Genomic DNA, 17,150 nt, shown 5'->3' with positions numbered 1-17,150 from the left:
ACTTGGGATGGAGAACAGACAGGGGCAGGGCCTCAAACTGACATACATGCATCTTTTTCTGGGGTGAGGGGAGGGCCATCATTCTTGTTGGCTGTATCCCCCACTCATACTGTAACAGTTTTTTCATCTTTGGAGAGGAAAGGCCATGATTATATATAATATAATCTGTTGTACCTAGAAAATTGTGTGTCCTTTGAATGCCTGTAAACTTGTTATGAAATGGTACAAGTAGGACTCGTGTAGCACACACACAACCGAAGTGTTCACTCCCCCAAAGTACAGTATAGCTGTGAGGCCATGAACTAGTCAGGAACAACCACAGCGTTCTGTCCAGAAAGAATTGGAGTGTGGAGTTGGGATTCAGGTAAACTGGGAGAAAAGGCAACCTTCCTGATTTCTGTCCTCTTTCCCTTTCTCTGTAAGAATGATGAGACATATATAACGTGTCAATGATGGAGCGACACACCCAGAGCATCTGCTCTTGCAATGGAGACCAAACACAGATCTGTAACAGTGAAATTTGCTGCCTCAGAGAGCCCGCATGTGGAGGGCTGGCTGTGGTCCACGGCTGTTCCCGGAAATGAACGGGACTTGGGCCGGGGCACCCACATCACTCAGGGGACTCATTACTTAATATAGACTCCCAGGCACCCCCCCCCCACACACACACACACACATCAGAGATTCTAACTCAGGAGGTCTGGGACCAAGCCTGCGAATCTGTGTTTGTGACCAACTCACCAAGTGATTCGGACCTGTGGCCACGTTTGGGGACTTTAAAAGGCTTGCCTTGGTGAACTCATCCTTGAAGCAAAATTTCAGTAATGGGAGGTTGAGAAGTGTTCAAGGATAACTGAGGCATATTCAAATTTTTTAGTTTATTTGGGCAGAAATTGATTTGAACTTGGCAGCTGCAAGCTGGAAGTGGTTAGGAGCCTCCACTGATGGGAGTAGGGGGAAAGACTTCTATAGAGAAGAGGCTGAATTAAAGCAAGATAGTGTTTGATTGGCTATGGCTCAAGCTGTTGCCTTATTTGGAAAAGCCTAGTTGGCTGTTTGTGATTGGTTGTTCTTAGATTTTGATTTCTTATCTTTGAGGTATTTACAGGCTTAGGTAGGTTGCTAAGGTATCAGAGCCACCGCAGTCTAATTAATTTAACAGAAGATACAGGACTGTGGTATTGAGCACAGGCTGATGAGATCTAGAGGGTTCAGAGTGGGTCCATGCCCTGGGAGGGCACCCGTGAACTGGGGAAGCTTTCTGGGCTGTGGTCCAGAGCCCATGTGAGACTGTGCTAAGCCCTGTTGCCAGCAGAGTGTGGACTCTGAATCAAGCAGTGTCCATGGCTGACCGGAACAGCCAAAGAGCCGAAGTCAAAGGCCAAGTGGAAGGCCAGGATCCCTGGTTCTAGGACACCAGAGGGCTGGGACCAGTACAGCCATATGGAACAAACACCAGGTCACAGAAAATGAAATGACTGTCTACTTAGCTAGGCATCAAAGGCTGGGCTGCTTTGGTAGGATTCCACAGAGGTCAACATGGCCCACACCGAGTGAACATAAAACCAAAACATGGATGAGTGTAGCACATACTACACGCTTCTGAATGCTTTCCACATGCTCATTTCATTCTCATAACAACCCCATGAGCTGGAAAATAATATTATCACCTTCATACAGGGAAGGAAAGTGAGACCCAGAGAGGTCAAGTAATCCACCCATGTTTACACAGCTAGCCAGTTCAAATATAAATTCTCAGGGGGCCAAGTAAGTATGTAGCATTAATCAGACCTGCTAATCCATGATATCTTTACGGAAAATATTTCTCTGGATTATCATGATTAAGTCGTCACTTATGAATGAAGAAGACCCGGGGATAGGATGGTGAGCGAGTGATTCTAAAGTAGAGCTTTTACACTCAGCTCTTGCTTGTTTTGGCTGTTTATCCGCTCTGTAAATTGTACGAAGATTTTTCATTCCTGACCAGTGTTGGTGGACTTTACCTTCATGCCTTGTGTCATGTTCAGGAAATTCAAATTCATCGTTCGATTTGTTTAGGCAAACAAACAAGAGGAGACTAGAGAGACAGCTCAGAGAGGTATGCAAAGCCCAGGGAGCAAGGGGGCGGCAGTATTGTAGGACGGGAATGGCAATGGTCTTGGAGCCATCTTGTGGCCTTTCATGCCTTATTTAATTCCTCTGATGTTTTCACGTCTGTAAATTGGTAATAAAGATCATCTTGTTGGGTTGTTGTGAGGTTTCAGGTTATAGTCAACACATAAGTGCAATGGAACTGAGGAGTTTGGGGTCACACCGCTAGTGAGATGCACAGCCAGAATGTGCAGGGTGTGGATCTGTGTCAGGGTGTGACTAAGGCCCACACTTGCTATTTTATACGGCCTGCCACCCTGGAATCTAGTCTTCAGGGGCATGAGACCTGGCTGCACCCCATGTGATGCAAGTCAAACTTCCTACCCAGAAGGACCTTTCTGTGTCATTCCTGGACACCTGGTCATTCTCAAGGGCAAGGAGATGGAGGCACTTCATTCACCTCCCTTGTCTGTCTTGGTTTGATCTCACAGGTCAAGGAGCTGCACTTCAAGAAGGGTGAGTCTGCCCTGGCAGAATGTCTCAGTGGTAGAGTGTCGGCCCAGTGTGTGGATGTCCCAGGTTCAATTCCTGGTCAGGGCACACAAGAGAAGCATCCATCTGCTCTCCACCTTCCCCTCCTCCTTTCTCTCTGTCTCTTCCCCTTCCGCAGCCAAGGCTCCATTGGAGCAAAGTTGGCCCAGGCGCTGGGGATGGCTCCATGGCCTCTGCCTCAGGCGCTAGAATGGCTCTGGTTGTAACAGAGCATCGCCCCCTGGTGGGCATGCCGGGTGGATCCTGATCGGGCGTATGCGGGATCTGTCTGCCTCCTTGCTTCTCATTTAAGAAATATTAATAAATAAATAAATAAATAAGCCTGACTTGTGGTGGCGCAGTGGATAAAGCGTCGACCTGGAAATGCTGAGGTCACCGGTTCAAAACCCTGGGCTTGCCTGGTCAAGGCACATATGAGAGTTGGTGCTTCCAGCTCCTCCCCTCTTCTCTCTCACTGTCTCTCTCTCCTCTCTCTCTCTCCTCTCTAAAAATGAATAAATTAAAAAATAATAAATAAATAAATAAATAAGGGTGAGTCTGCACTGTACTGTCTTTTTCTTATGGCTTGGGACTAGCAGAACTTGACTTACAATTTAAAACATAAAAAAGAAATAACGAGTGCATTTGTTTAAAATTTTCAGCAGTTGAATCTATTCAATTAAAAGAGGTCAGGGCTCCAGCTTCATTTCTTATATACTCCTTGACTGGAAAAACCATTCATGCTGCTAAAAATATTACGTGGAGAATCCCTCCCTTCTATAGTACCAACGAAGTCAACATTTCTTAGATTGTGCCCGCACGTTCTGTTGTTGTTTTTACTTCTGACGTCACCCGACGTCGAACCCGAGGTGATCCAGGCTCCCGCTAGGGGGCGAGCGAGCGCCCACGGAACTTCCAGCCGCACTGCGCAGCCTCCGCCTAGGGGTGGGCGGGAACCCCGTACAGATGCGCATGACGTCACCAGAGGGCGCGCCCGAGTGGGGCGGGGCCACCCTGGGCCACCCCACCCCGAGCTCCCCTCTGCGGGCTGAAGTAGGTTGCAAGCGGCAGGCGGCGGCGGCTAATCCGCGGCGTCGGGAAGATGGCGCCGCTGGTGACAGAAAGGGGGCTGAAGAACGTGGTGTGGCAGAGTGAGTGCGGTGGGGGAGGGGCTGCGAGAGAGGAGGCCGGCGGCGTCGGCCTGGCGTTCCTGCCCCAGACCGGCCTTCCCGTGGGGGCCGCCGCGGACACTTGTTGCTCCGGGACGCACGTCCCTGCGGGGACTTCCTCCGCTTCCCTTCCCGACCCCGTTTCTGGGCAGGGCGGGGCGCGGGGACGCAGTCTGGTCGCGGGCGTCGGGCGCCCGCTCGCCCAGCCGGCGCCGGCCCGGAGCCCCGCCCCGGTGAGCGGCCGGCGCGGCGTTTCCTGCGCGCCGTTCCCTGCGCAGGGCTGGGCCGCGCCCCCCGCCGGGGGCGTCTCCCTCGGGGACGGTAGGAACCCGCACCCCGCGCTGCAGGTCCCGAGCGCCGCTTCTGCTTTGGGACCGTGTTAGGACCCAGGTCGGGGTTACTACTCCAGTTTTCCGTGTCCTTAAAAAAGCAAAACAAACAGCTTGCTGTCAGCTCACACCCCCTTCCGCCGTTCCTACGGGGCCCCCTAGGTCCACAGTTTTCCAGCGGTCAGATCTCGGGGCGCAGCCGCGCCCTTCCACGCGCGGGGCAGCTCCCTGTTGTCAGGACAGTGCTGCTTTCAGGTGACGGCGGCCGGCCACTGGCGTCACAGCCGCTGCGGACCGAGGTCTGCCGGGTGGGAGAGGGCGGGACGCCACCGAGCAGGCAGAACCACCCTGCTGGGCATTGCTGGAGGCAGTTAGGGTCTAGCCGTGGAAAGGGAGCAGCGTCTAATTAGTTGTTCTGACTCCAGCTGGTGGGGCGAAGAGCAGAAATGACTGCGTTAAAATTGTCGGAGTTACAGAGTTCGTTGCGTGACATTGAAACTCAGTTGAAATCAATAACTGCCATTGTGTGAAATATACCAGGCACGGAAAGACAAGTGTATAAAAGAGAAGGAAAAAAGGGGAGGAGGATTACGAAAACACTTTTTTAAAAAATGGATAATTATTGGCTTTATGTTTTTCAAGATTTACGTGGCTGACTTTTTTTTTTTTTCCCTTCATTTTTCTGAAGCTGGAAACAGGGAGAGACAGTCAGACAGACTCCCGCATGCGCCCGACCGGGATCCACCCGGCAAGCCCACCATGGGGCCACGCTCTGCCCATCCTGGGCGTCGCCATGTTGCGACCAGAGCCACTCTAGCGCCTGGGGCAGAGGCCACAGAGCCATCCCCAGCGCCCGGGCCATCTTTGCTCCAATGGAGCCTTGGCTGCGGGAGGGGAAGAGAGAGACAGAGAGGAAAGCGCGGCGGAGGGGTGGAGAAGCAAATGGGCACTTCTCCTGTGTGCCCTGGCTGGGAATCGAACCCGGGTCCTCCGCACGCCAGGCCGACGCTCTACCGCTGAGCCAACCAGCCAGGGCCCGTGGCTGACTTTTAAGATATGGTAGTTTTTTAAATCGCAGCTAAACGAGTTACATGAAAACGGGGAAGGAATTGTGTTGTATGAATAGTTTTTAACGTAGATTATGGTCCTTAGCACCAGCATTTATCAAGACAAATAAAAGGGCTAAAGTTAGTAATGCCAGTCTCGATAGCATGGAAACTAGGCAGGAGTGGGAGAGTTTAGAGGTAATATTTTCATCCTCTGAGGCAGCACCAGGATATCTAGATGGGAGAGTCAGATGAAGGAGACAGGAGACTGAATGGAAGGGAAGAGACACGAGAGTACGAAGTAGTTCTTTTTTTTTTTTTTTTTTTTTTTACACAGAGAGAGAGAGAGTCAGAGAGAGGGACAGACAGGAACAGACAGACAGGAACGGAGAGATGAGAAGCATCATCAGTTTTTCGTTGCGACACCTTTGTTGTTCATTGATTGCTTTCTCATATGTGCCTTGATCACGGGCCTTCAGCTGACGGAGTAACCCCTTGCTCGAGCCAGCGACCTTGGGTTCAAGCTGGTGAGCTTTGCTCAAGCCAGATGAGCCCGCGCTCAAGCTGGCTACCTCAGGGTCTCGAACCTGGGTCCTCTGCATCCCAGTCCAATGCTCTGTCCACTGTGCCACCACCTGGTCAGGCCGAAGTAGTTCTTAAACCCTGGCGGGGCAGCTCCTCAGCTGGTTAGAGCTTTACCTCCCTACACCAAGGTTGGGTTCCATCCCCCTAGGCCCTAGGGGCACATACAAAAATCAACCAATGAATACATTAATAAGTGGAATAACAAATCAGTGTTTGTCTCTTTCTCTAAAAATCAATAAGTAAAAACATTAAAAAATAGTTGTTACAATCTTTTTGTAAATAGAAACACAACAGGGACAAGATACTGCAGTTCCGTCAGCATTTGGTGAATAGAGAGAGAGAGAGAGAGACAGAGAAGGGGAGCCTCAGATCTATTAGCAAAAGATGACGGGGTCTGAAAGAAATGAGGAAAGAGTCTCCTTTGAGGAGGGAGATTCATACATTTGACTGGGAAAAGGCCTTGCTAGGCTGAAGATAGTGCAGGTAGTTCAAGGTAGAAAGCTAAATGATGTTCAATTTACTCACGAAGTAGGGAGAAGGGAACTAATTGTTTTGAATGTTTACTCTGTGCCAAGCACTCTGTACACATATTAACACTTAGTGTTAATCTCTGATTCACAGCTGTTATAGCTGCATTATTCAAAATAGTCAAAAGTCAAAACAACCCAGCTGTCCATAGATAAATAACGTGTGATATGTTCACACAATGGAATATTGTTAGGCAATAAAAAGGAATGAAGTACTGATACATGTAGCAATGTTGATGAACCTTGAAAAAAATTATGCCAAATGAAAGAAGCCAGTCACAAAGAGACACACATTGTATGAAATATCTGGAATGGACAATCTATAGAGACAAAGGAAATGAGTGAGGAGGTGGGGATTCAGCCATGTTGGCTAACATGAATGGTTTCCTTTTGGAGCAATGAAAATGTGCTAACATTGATTATGGTGAAGGATGCACGACTGAATATACTGAAAGCTACTTAATTGTATACTTTGGGTGCATTACAGTTGACCGTTGAACAACACAGATTTGAGCTGCACGCATCCATTTATACAATAATTTTTTCAATAATTTTCCTGTACTGTTTCCAATCTGGGGTTGGGAGTCTGCAGATGCAGAGAGCAGATGATACACATTGATCTCTGCCATTTTATATCGGGGACTTGAGCAGCTATAGATTTTTTGTATGTGTGTAGGTGAGGGTTGAAGGGCTGAGTCATCCTGGGACCAGTCCCCCACTGATACTGAAGGACAGCTGTAGAAGTTATCTCTTCTTGGGGAGTCAAGTCATGCATGGATTTTTGACTGCACGGAGGTGGTGCCCCTAACTCTCCGCATTGTTCAAAAGTCAACTATAGCCTGACCTGTGGTGGCGCAGTGGATAAAGCATCTACCTGGAAATGCTGAGGTCGCCGGTTCGAAACCCTGGGCTTGCCTGGTCAAGGCACATATGGGAGTTGATGCTTCCAGCTCCTCCCCCCTTCTCTCTCTCTGTGTCTCCTCTCTCTCTCTCCCTCTGTCTCTCCCTCCCCTCTCTAAAATGAATAAATAAAAAAAAATAGTTAAAAAAAAAAGTCAACTATATGTGGTATGCAAATTTCATCTCAATAAAGCTATTTAAAAAAACCTGATAAAACTATTAAAAATAATTTTAAAAACCTGATAAAACTATTAAAAATAATTTTCACACCCTGGTCTTTTGGCTGCAGGGTTAAGCTGTGACATGTCTGTGACTTTTTTTTTTTAATTGATTGATTTTAGGGAGAGAGAGAAAAACACTGATATGTTGTTCTACTTATTTAAGCATTCATTTCATTGGTTGACTCTCGTATGTGCCCTGACTGGGGATCATACCACAACCCTGATATATTGGGACGATGTCTAACCAACTGAGCTCTCAGGTCAGGGCGTGTCTATGCCTTTATGTTTAAACCTTAGTTGGGAGCCCAGTCTGGTTCAGTAGCCTCCTAACTGAGCCTGTAAGTCCTTGTTCTTCCTCACTCCAGTCACCAGGCCATTCGCTGCCGGGATAATTTTTCTGTAACAGTAATGTGATCTGCAGGGCTGGAGCTTAAAATTCAGAACAGACCCTAGCAGAATGCACTGGATAACAATGCTTGTTAAAAGTCAACAGTAGAAGCCTGACCAGGCGGTGGCGCAGTGGAGCATCCATGGTCGCTGGCTTGAGCCCAGAGATTGCTGGCTTGAGCAAGGGGTCACTGGCTCGGCTGGATCCCCCTCCCCTAAGGCACTTGTGAGAAAGCAATCAATGAGCAACTAAGAGTGCCACAATGAAGAATTAATGCTTCTCATCTCTCTCTCTAAAAAAAAAGTCAACAGTAGATCAGTTTATTTTATTTATTTATTTTTTAGCCAGAGACAGGAAAGGAGAGAGGAAATGAGAAGAAGGATCAACTTAGTTGTAGTACTTTAGTTCATTGACTGCTTCTCATAGGTACCTTGACCAGGGGTCTCCAGCCAAGCCAGTGACCCCTTGTTTAAGCCAGCGACCATAGGATCATGTCAGTGATCCCATGCTGAAGCTGGTGACCCTGCACTCAAGCCAGCAACATTAGGATTTCAAACCTGGGACCTTGTGTCCCAGGTTGACGCTCTATCCATTGCGCCACCAGCAGTCAGGCAACAGTAGATCAGTTTATAGATTCTCCCAGTTTTAGCTACCTGAAGTCACTAATTTATTCAGGAAATATTATTGAATTCCTATAGGAATGCAGCAGAAGGTAGACAGGTTCTCAACTTTCTTGAAGCTTGCATTCAAATGGGGAGTAATAGAAAATAAATATGTAAACAAAGAATTAACTATTTCCATTTGTGATAGGAGCTACTGAAGGAGGTGGATCAGGAAAGGTGTCTCTGAATAGGTGACATTTGAGCTGAGTCCTTTAGATCTTATGTTAACATGAGAAGGAACTAGCCATTAGGCACTACCCTTTAAAAAATAAACTGCTTTGGTGCAAAAGGTACATTTATTTGCAAAACTAATTCCCATACTTAAAATCAATGACGAGTGCTTGGTATTTCTCATTTGTCACTTTTTGCTACAGGGAAATGGTAGCAAAACTGTCTCTGATAAAATAAAAATGTTTTAATAAAATATGTTTAATTAAATAAAAATATAATGAAGGCCTGACCAGGTGGTGGCACAGTGGATAGAGCGTCGGACTGGGATGCAGAGGACCCAGGTTCGAGACCCCGAGGTTGCCAGCTTGAGCACAGGCTCATCCGGTGTGAGCAAAGCTCACCAGCTTGGACCCAAGGTCGCTGGCTCGAGCAAGGGGTCACTCGGTCTGCTGAAGGCCCACAGTCAAGGCACGTATGAGAAAGCAATCAATGAACAACTAAGATGTCGCAACGAAAAACTGTTGATTGATGCTTCTCATCTCTCTCCATTCCTGTCTGTCTATCCCTGTCTATCCCTCTCTCTGACTCTCTTTCTCTGTAAAAAAAAACAAAACAATGAAGTTTATTTAGAAAATAAACATGAGCCTGACCAGGCGGTGGCGCAGTGGATGGAGCATTGGACTGGGATGCAGAGGACCCGGGTTCGAGACTCCGAGGTTGCCAGCTTGAGTGCGGGCTCATCTGGTTTGAGCAAAAGCTCACCAGCTTGAACCCAAGGTCGCTGGCTCAAGCAGGGGGTTACTCGGTCGGCTGAAGGCCTGTGGTCAAGGCACAAGTGAGAAAGCAATCAATGAGCAACTAAGGTGTTGTAATGCGCAATGAAAACTGATGATTGATGCTTCTCATCTCTCTCCATTCCTGTCTGTCTGTCCCTGTCTATCCCTCTCTCTGACTCTCTATCTGTCTCTGTAAAAAAAAAAAAAAAGAAAGAAAATAAACATGACAAAACAACAGTAATTAAATCCACCAAAAGCAAGTACAAGCCACTATCTTTTTCCTTTATTCAATACAATCTTTTTTCTTTCTTGTCTATAAACAGTAAACTAATCTAATTTCTAAAATTTGTATTTTAGAGGAAACTTTAGAGAAAATGAAGCTAGAAAAATTATAAGTAAAAGTAATCACAGTGCATTTGAGCCAATTCTTTGCATATTAAATCATAGCCTTGCCCCTTTTCCCCTTTTTTCTTCTAGTCTTTATATAGTTTCATGTATATATATTTTTTATTATTTGTCATTCCCTGGCTACCTTTTTTAAAACATTAGCATATTTCCCATTCTCCTTTGTAATCGTTATAGTTAACATTTTAGTCGTTATTAAATACTTTGATGTGGCAAAAAGTTTTTATTTTTTTTAAATTAATTTTAATGGGGTGACATCAATAAATCAGGGTACATATATTCAAAGAAAACATGTCCAGTTTATCTTGTCATTCAATTATGTTGCATACCCATCACCCAAAGTCAGATTGTTCTCCGTCACCTTCTATCTAGTTTTCTTTGTGCCCCTCCCCTCCCCTCCCTCTCTCCCTCCTTCCCTCCCCCTGCCCCCCGTAACCACCACACTCTTGTCCATGTCTCTTAGTCTCGTTTTTTTTTTTTGTACTTTTCTGAAGCTGGAAACGGGGAGAGAGAGTCAGACAGACTCCCACATGCGCCAGACCGGGATCCACCCAGCATGCCCACCAGGGGCAATGCTCTGCCCCTCCGGGGCGTCCACTCCAGCGCCTGGGGCAGAGGCCAAGGAGCCATCCCCAGCACCTGGGCCATCCTTTTGCTCCAATGGAGCCCTGGCTGCGGGAGGGGAAGAGAGAGACAGAGAGGAAGGAGGGGGGGGGGTGGAGAAGCAAATGGGCGCTTCTCCTATGTGCCCTGGCCGGGAATCGAACCCGGGTCCCCCGCATGCCAGGCCGACGCTCTACCGCTGAGCCAACCGGCCAGGGTCTATATTTCTAACTGTTGATTAAAATTCTTGCCTTTTTTTTTTTTTCAGAGATAAAAGCAACAGTGTTTGATGACTGCAAGAAAGAAGATGAATGGAAGGTAAAATTTGTATATTTTGCCCTTATATTGAGGATTTTAATATCTTGGCCCCATTACACTTCTATAAGAGTAGAGTCTGGACCCATACTGCTTCTGTTCAAACCCTTGTTTCACTTAATAGTGTGGGCACATTACTTATCTCTCTCTGTTTCCTTGTCTATAAAGTGGGGATGGTAGTACCTCACAGAGTAGTTGTCAATATTAAAGTGAATTAATCCATAGAAAATGCTTAGAACAGTGCCTAGAACCATTATTATTAATTCTATAAAGTTGTACTTTATAATTTTAAGAAAATTTGATGTTAAGCATAACATACATTTAAAATGAACATTCCCTACTTCAGAATGGAAGTATTTCAGTTTGCTTACTTGTCTGTAATACTACATATGCAAATATTGAGAAATGGAATCTCTACGTCATACAAGTTAAAAGATGAGCTGGGATCATTTTACTTACTGTCCTGATATTTTAATTTTATGTTATAAAAAGTTTATGTTTGAGTCAATTTAATGGATTAAATTTTTTTTGGTGAATTCTTAGCAATCAAATATTTATACTGTTTTTCAACTTATATTCAATTTAAGATAATGCTTTTAGATGAATTTACCACTAAGCTTTTGGCATCGTGTTGCAAAATGACTGATCTTCTAGCAGAGGGAATAACTGGTAAGTGTTACCAATACTCATCATGAAAACATTTCTTACTGTGACTGGAAAGTTCTGAGTATTAATAGACTGTAGTTAGTAATTTTGTTTCTAAGCAGGGTCTAGAAATAGAGAGAGAGAGATTTTATAACTCTAGCCAAATGAGTTTGGGAAATAGCGTTGAACAGAGCTAATCGGGTTTCTTTAGGACTGCGGAGTCTCTTCTGGGCCCCGGCACAGGTATAGTACGGATTCGGTTTTCTAAACTCCCTTGGCCACAGGGGCTGCTTCTGAGGAGTGCTTCACAGGACTGTGTCGGCAGGGGGCTGTGGGCTGTGCTCAGCACCCCCCAGAGTCAGCCAAGCTCCCCTATGGGCTTTTTTGTTTCATTTTGTTCTTTTTTTAAAAAATTTTCAGTTACAGTTGATACTCACTATTATTTATATTAGGTTTAGGTGTGGTTTAATCAAAATCATGTATACTGACTTGAACTCACCCCAGTCCTTTCGAGTTCCACAGAGGCTCTCCTGAGAACCCCCTCTGTGAGGCCGGGCCTGGCGGGTTCAGTGAGAACCCCCTCTGTGAGACCGGGCCTGGCGGGTTCAGTGAGAACCCCTCTGTGAGACCGGGCCTGGCGGGTTCAGTGAGAACCCCCTCTGTGAGCCCGGACCTGGCGGGTTCAGTGAGAACCCCCTCTGTGAGACCGGGCCTGGCGGGTTCAGTGAGAACCCCCTCTGTGAGCCCGGACCTGGCGGGTTCAGTGAGAACCCCTCTGTGAGCCCGGACCTGGCGGGTTCAGTGAGAACCCCCTCTGTGAGACCGGGCCTGGCGGGTTCAGTGAGAACCCCCTCTGTGAGCCCGGACCTGGCGGGTTCAGTGAGAACCCCTCTGTGAGCCCGGACCTGGCGGGTTCAGTGCTCGGACTACTCTCCTGAGAACCCCCTTCTGTGAGGCCGGGCCTGGCGGGTTCAGTGAGAACCCCCTTCTGTGAGGCCGGGCCTGGCGGGTTCAGTGAGAACCCCCTTCTGTGAGGCCGGGCCTGGCGGGTTCAGTGAGAACCCCCTCTGTGAGGCCGGGCCTGGCGGGTTCAGTGAGAACCCCCTCTGTGAGGCCGGGCCTGGCGGGTTCAGTGAGAACCCCCTTCTGTGAGGCCGGGCCTGGCGGGTTCAGTGAGAACCCCCTCTGTGAGGCCGGGCCTGGCGGGTTCAGTGAGAACCCCCTCTGTGAGGCCGGGCCTGGCGGGTTCAGTGAGAACCCCCTCTGTGAGCCCAGGCCTGGCGGGTTCAGTGAGAACCCCTCTGTGAGACTGGGCCTGGCGGGTTCAGTGAGAACCCCTCTGTGAGCCCGGGCCTGGCGGGTTCAGTGCTCGGACTGCTCTCCTGAGAACCCCTTTCTGTGAGCCCGGGCCTGCCGGGTTCAGTGAGAATCCCCCTCTGTGAGACCGGGCCTGGCGGGTTCAGTGAGAACCCCCTCTGTGAGGCCGGGCCTGGCAGGTTCAGTGAGAACCCCTCTGTGAGGCCGGGCCTGGCGGGTTCAGCGCTCGGACTGCTCTCCTGAGAACCCCCTCTGTGAGACCGGGCCTGGCGGGTTCAGTGAGAACCCCCTCTGTGAGACCGGGCCTGGCGGGTTCAGTGCTCGGACTGCTCTCCTGAGAACCCCCTCTGTGAGACCGGGCCTGGCGGGTTCAGTGAGAACCCCCTCTGTGAGACCGGGCCTGGCGGGTTCAGTGAGAACCCCCTCTGTGAGACCGGGCCTGCCGGGTTCAGTGAGAACCCCCTCTGTGAGACCGGGCCTGGCGGGTTCAGTGAGAACCCCCTCTGTGAGACCGGGCCTGCCGGGTTCAGTGAGAACCCCTCTGTGAGGCCGGGCCTGCCGGGTTCAGTGAGAACCCCCTTCTGTGAGACCGGGCCTGGCGGGTTCAGTGAGAACCCCCTCTGTGAGACCGGGCCTGGCGGGTTCAGTGCTCGGACTACTCTCCTGAGAACCCCCTTCTGTGAGACCGGGCCTGCCGGGTTCAGTGAGAACCCCCTCTGTGAGACCGGGCCTGCCGGGTTCAGTGAGAACCCCCTTCTGTGAGACCGGGCCTGGCGGGTTCAGTGAGAACCCCCTCTGTGAGACCGGGCCTGCCGGGTTCAGTGAGAACCCCCTTCTGTGAGACAGGGCCTGGCGGGTTCAGTGAGAACCCCTCTGTGAGACCGGGCCTGCCGGGTTCAGTGAGAACCCCCTCTGTGAGGCCGGGCCTGGCGGGTTCAGTGAGAACCCCTCTGTGAGCCCGGGCCTGGCGGGTTCAGTGAGAATCCCCCTCTGTGAGACCGGGCCTGGCGGGTTCAGTGCTCGGACTACTCTCCTGAGAACCCCCTTCTGTGAGACCGGGCCTGCCGGGTTCAGTGAGAACCCCCTCTGTGAGACCGGGCCTGGCGGGTTCAGTGCTCGGACTACTCTCCTGAGAACCCCCTTCTGTGAGACCGGGCCTGCCGGGTTCAGTGAGAACCCCTCTGTGAGACCGGGCCTGGCGGGTTCAGTGAGAACCCCTCTGTGAGGCCGGGCCTGGCGGGTTCAGCGCTCGGACTGCTCTCCTGAGAACCCCCTCTGTGAGACCGGGCCTGGCGGGTTCAGTGAGAACCCCCTCTGTGAGACCGGGCCTGGCGGGTTCAGTGCTCGGACTGCTCTCCTGAGAACCCCCTCTGTGAGGCCAGGCCTGGCGGGTTCAGTGAGAACCCCCTCTGTGAGGCCGGGCCTGGCGGGTTCAGTGAGAACCCCCTCTGTGAGACCGGGCCTGGCGGGTTCAGTGAGAACCCCCTCTGTGAGACCGGGCCTGGCGGGTTCAGTGAGAACCCCCTCTGTGAGACCGGGCCTGCCGGGTTCAGTGAGAACCCCTCTGTGAGACCGGGCCTGCCGGGTTCAGTGAGAACCCCCTCTGTGAGGCCGGGCCTGGCGGGTTCAGTGAGAACCCCTCTGTGAGCCCGGGCCTGGCGGGTTCAGTGAGAATCCCCCTCTGTGAGACCGGGCCTGGCGGGTTCAGTGCTCGGACTACTCTCCTGAGAACCCCCTTCTGTGAGACCGGGCCTGCCGGGTTCAGTGAGAACCCCCTCTGTGAGACCGGGCCTGCCGGGTTCAGTGAGAACCCCCTTCTGTGAGGCCGGACCTGGCGGGTTCAGTGAGAACCCCTCTGTGAGACCGGGCCTGGCGGGTTCAGTGAGAACCCCCTCTGTGAGGCCGGGCCTGGCGGGTTCAGTGAGAACCCCTCTGTGAGCCCGGGCCTGGCGGGTTCAGTGAGAACCCCCTCTGTGAGCCCGGGCCTGGCGGGTTCAGTGAGAACCCCTCTGTGAGACCGGGCCTGGCGGGTTCAGTGAGAACCCCTCTGTGAGACCGGGCCTGCCGGGTTCAGTGAGAACCCCCTTCTGTGAGACCGGGCCTGGCGGGTTCAGTGCTCGGACTGCTCTCCTGAGAACCCCCTCTGTGAGCCCGGGCCTGGCGGGTTCAGTGAGAACCCCCTCTGTGAGACCGGGCCTGGCGGGTTCAGTGAGAACCCCCTCTGTGAGCCCGGGCCTGGCGGGTTCAGTGAGAACCCCTCTGTGAGACCGGGCCTGGCGGGTTCAGTGAGAACCCCCTTCTGTGAGGCCGGACCTGGCGGGTTCAGTGAGAACCCCTCTGTGAGACCGGGCCTGGCGGGTTCAGTGAGAACCCCCTCTGTGAGGCCGGGCCTGGCGGGTTCAGTGAGAACCCCTCTGTGAGACCGGGCCTGGCGGGTTCAGTGAGAACCCCCTCTGTGAGCCCGGGCCTGGCGGGTTCAGTGCTCGGACTGCTCTCCTCCAGCTCATTCTGGAAAATACTCAGCAGCTCAGTACTTGTCTTGGACTTTTAAACAGTAGATGAGAAAAAAATGCACATATAATGCTACTTCAGGGGAGTAAAGTCAAGTAAAAAACTTTAAAAAATTAGATTGGGAATTAGATGATTTCTTTGACACTATGACAGGAATAACCATAAAAACCTTTCTTCTTTCATCATTTAATGTCCACTTTTTAAAGAATTAAAGAAGTGATACTTTCTGTTATTGCTAACCAGCCATTTCAGAAGATTTCCAAAGTCTGTGTTCCAATCAGATCACATGTTTTCACACTTGAACACATCTGTTAGTCTCTGAGCATAATAGTATGTCTAGTGTAAGGGCACCGTTAGACCCTCCTTTTGAGTATGAAACACGAAAACTGAGGAAACACAGATTCATCCAGTCCAAAGATAAAATTACCGCTGTGGGGAATGGACATAAAAGTAAAATTAAGTGTTTTCTTGGAAATCTTATTTGCTATCCTTCCTAGTAGAAACTATGACAAACTTGTATTTTTCTAGTATACATTCAGGATGAGAAGACGTATCCTCATATTTAAAAGAAAAGTCCAGCAGTGTACTCCCTTGCATGTCAGATTAATGCTTTTAATTCTTTCTAGGGCCTTGCCAACACAAGCCTTGAAAGATGGGCTCTTGGTTTGTAGAATACTTTAGCTTTAATAGATAATTTGACAGTTTAGAGTTTACTAGTTTAAATTCACATGATTTTATGTTAGGTACTTTAATAAACTTCTTAATTCACTAGTGAAAATATTATTGAACAAATTATGGTAATGTTTCTTTCTTGAAAATTGTTTTATAATATTAATGTGTGGTTTTAAAAGAATAAAAGTTAATTAGAAATTATTTAAAGAATATTATAGAACTATAGTTAAAAACTTGGGTCTGGAGTTGGACAGATCTGGCTTGGAATCCCGTCTGTTCTATTTTATATCTGTGTCACTTGGACAAGTTATGTAACTGCTTTATTTTCTTTTTATTTTATTCATCTGTTGATTTGAGTGAGAGAAAGAGAGAGAGAGAAAGAGCATTGATTGTTGTTCCACTTATTTGTGCATTCATTGGTTGATTCTCGTATGTGCCCTGACTGAGGATCGAACTCGCAGTCTTGTTGTATAGGGACAGTGCTCCAACCAGTTGAGCTACCTGGTCACGGTCACTTAACTTCTTCAAACCTCAGTTTCCTCACTTGTAAAATACTTACTGAGTTAGTATGAGGTTTAACAGATAAAGTGCTGCTATCTGATATCATACTTGCTATTATTATAGTAGAATGTTTTTAAAAAGAAATACGTATTTTAACTTTTAATGCATTTTTCTTGGTTTCTTCATGGCATGTCGATCACTTATGCTGGTAGACCTAATTATGAAGTAACTGCTTTAGCTTCTTCTCTCAAGATGAGCACTTAGCCCAGAGGTTAGCCTTAGGGAAAACACATTTTTATGATTTTTTTATAATATAGTCTTTTTTTTTTTTTTTTTAAGTGAGAGGAGGGGAGATAGACTCTTGCATGCACCCCGACTGCGATCCACCAGGCAACCCCTATATGGGGCAGACCCTCGAATCAACCGAGCTAATTTTTAGCGCCTGAGGCAGGGAAAGAGTAGCAGATGGTCTCTTCTCCTGTGTGCCCTGACCAGGAATTGAACCCGGGACTTCCACACGCCCAAGCAGACGCTCCACCACTGAGCCAGCCAGCCAGGGTCATCATTTTTCCCATCCAAACACTAACCAGGCCCGACCCTGCTTAGCTTCCGAGATCAGACGTTCAGGGTGGTATGGCCGTAGATTGGGGTCATTTTTAAGATTTTTTTAATTTATCAAATGAAGGGAATGTTAAATTAACCATGATATCTAAATATGTTTTTCTGTTATAAATTAGAAGTACAATAAACATTATTTAGAGAATGTTTTGAGAGTATAAATATGT

At 48.9% G+C, this 17,150-nt stretch overlaps 1 protein-coding gene across 1 annotated transcript in view; it reads left to right on the top strand.

Annotated features, from left to right (window-relative positions):
* Window positions 1-3,616: 3,616 nt before the first annotated feature.
* Window positions 3,617-17,150, top strand: part of STXBP3 (syntaxin binding protein 3) — a 46,739-nt gene continuing 33,205 nt past the window's right edge. Inside the window, exons 1-3 of the mRNA XM_066246891.1 lie at window positions 3,617-3,773; window positions 10,673-10,722; window positions 11,307-11,388. Of these exons, the coding sequence (XP_066102988.1) occupies window positions 3,725-3,773; window positions 10,673-10,722; window positions 11,307-11,388 (181 nt within the window). The 5' untranslated portion in view covers window positions 3,617-3,724. The remainder of the gene's footprint in view (window positions 3,774-10,672; window positions 10,723-11,306; window positions 11,389-17,150) is intronic.

This window comes from Saccopteryx bilineata, chromosome 11, assembly GCF_036850765.1.
Source record: "Saccopteryx bilineata isolate mSacBil1 chromosome 11, mSacBil1_pri_phased_curated, whole genome shotgun sequence".
Classification (NCBI taxonomy): Eukaryota; Metazoa; Chordata; class Mammalia; order Chiroptera; family Emballonuridae; genus Saccopteryx; species Saccopteryx bilineata.
The sequence above is the reverse complement of the archived record's forward strand: the minus strand, read 5'-3'. Positions and strand labels throughout refer to the sequence as shown.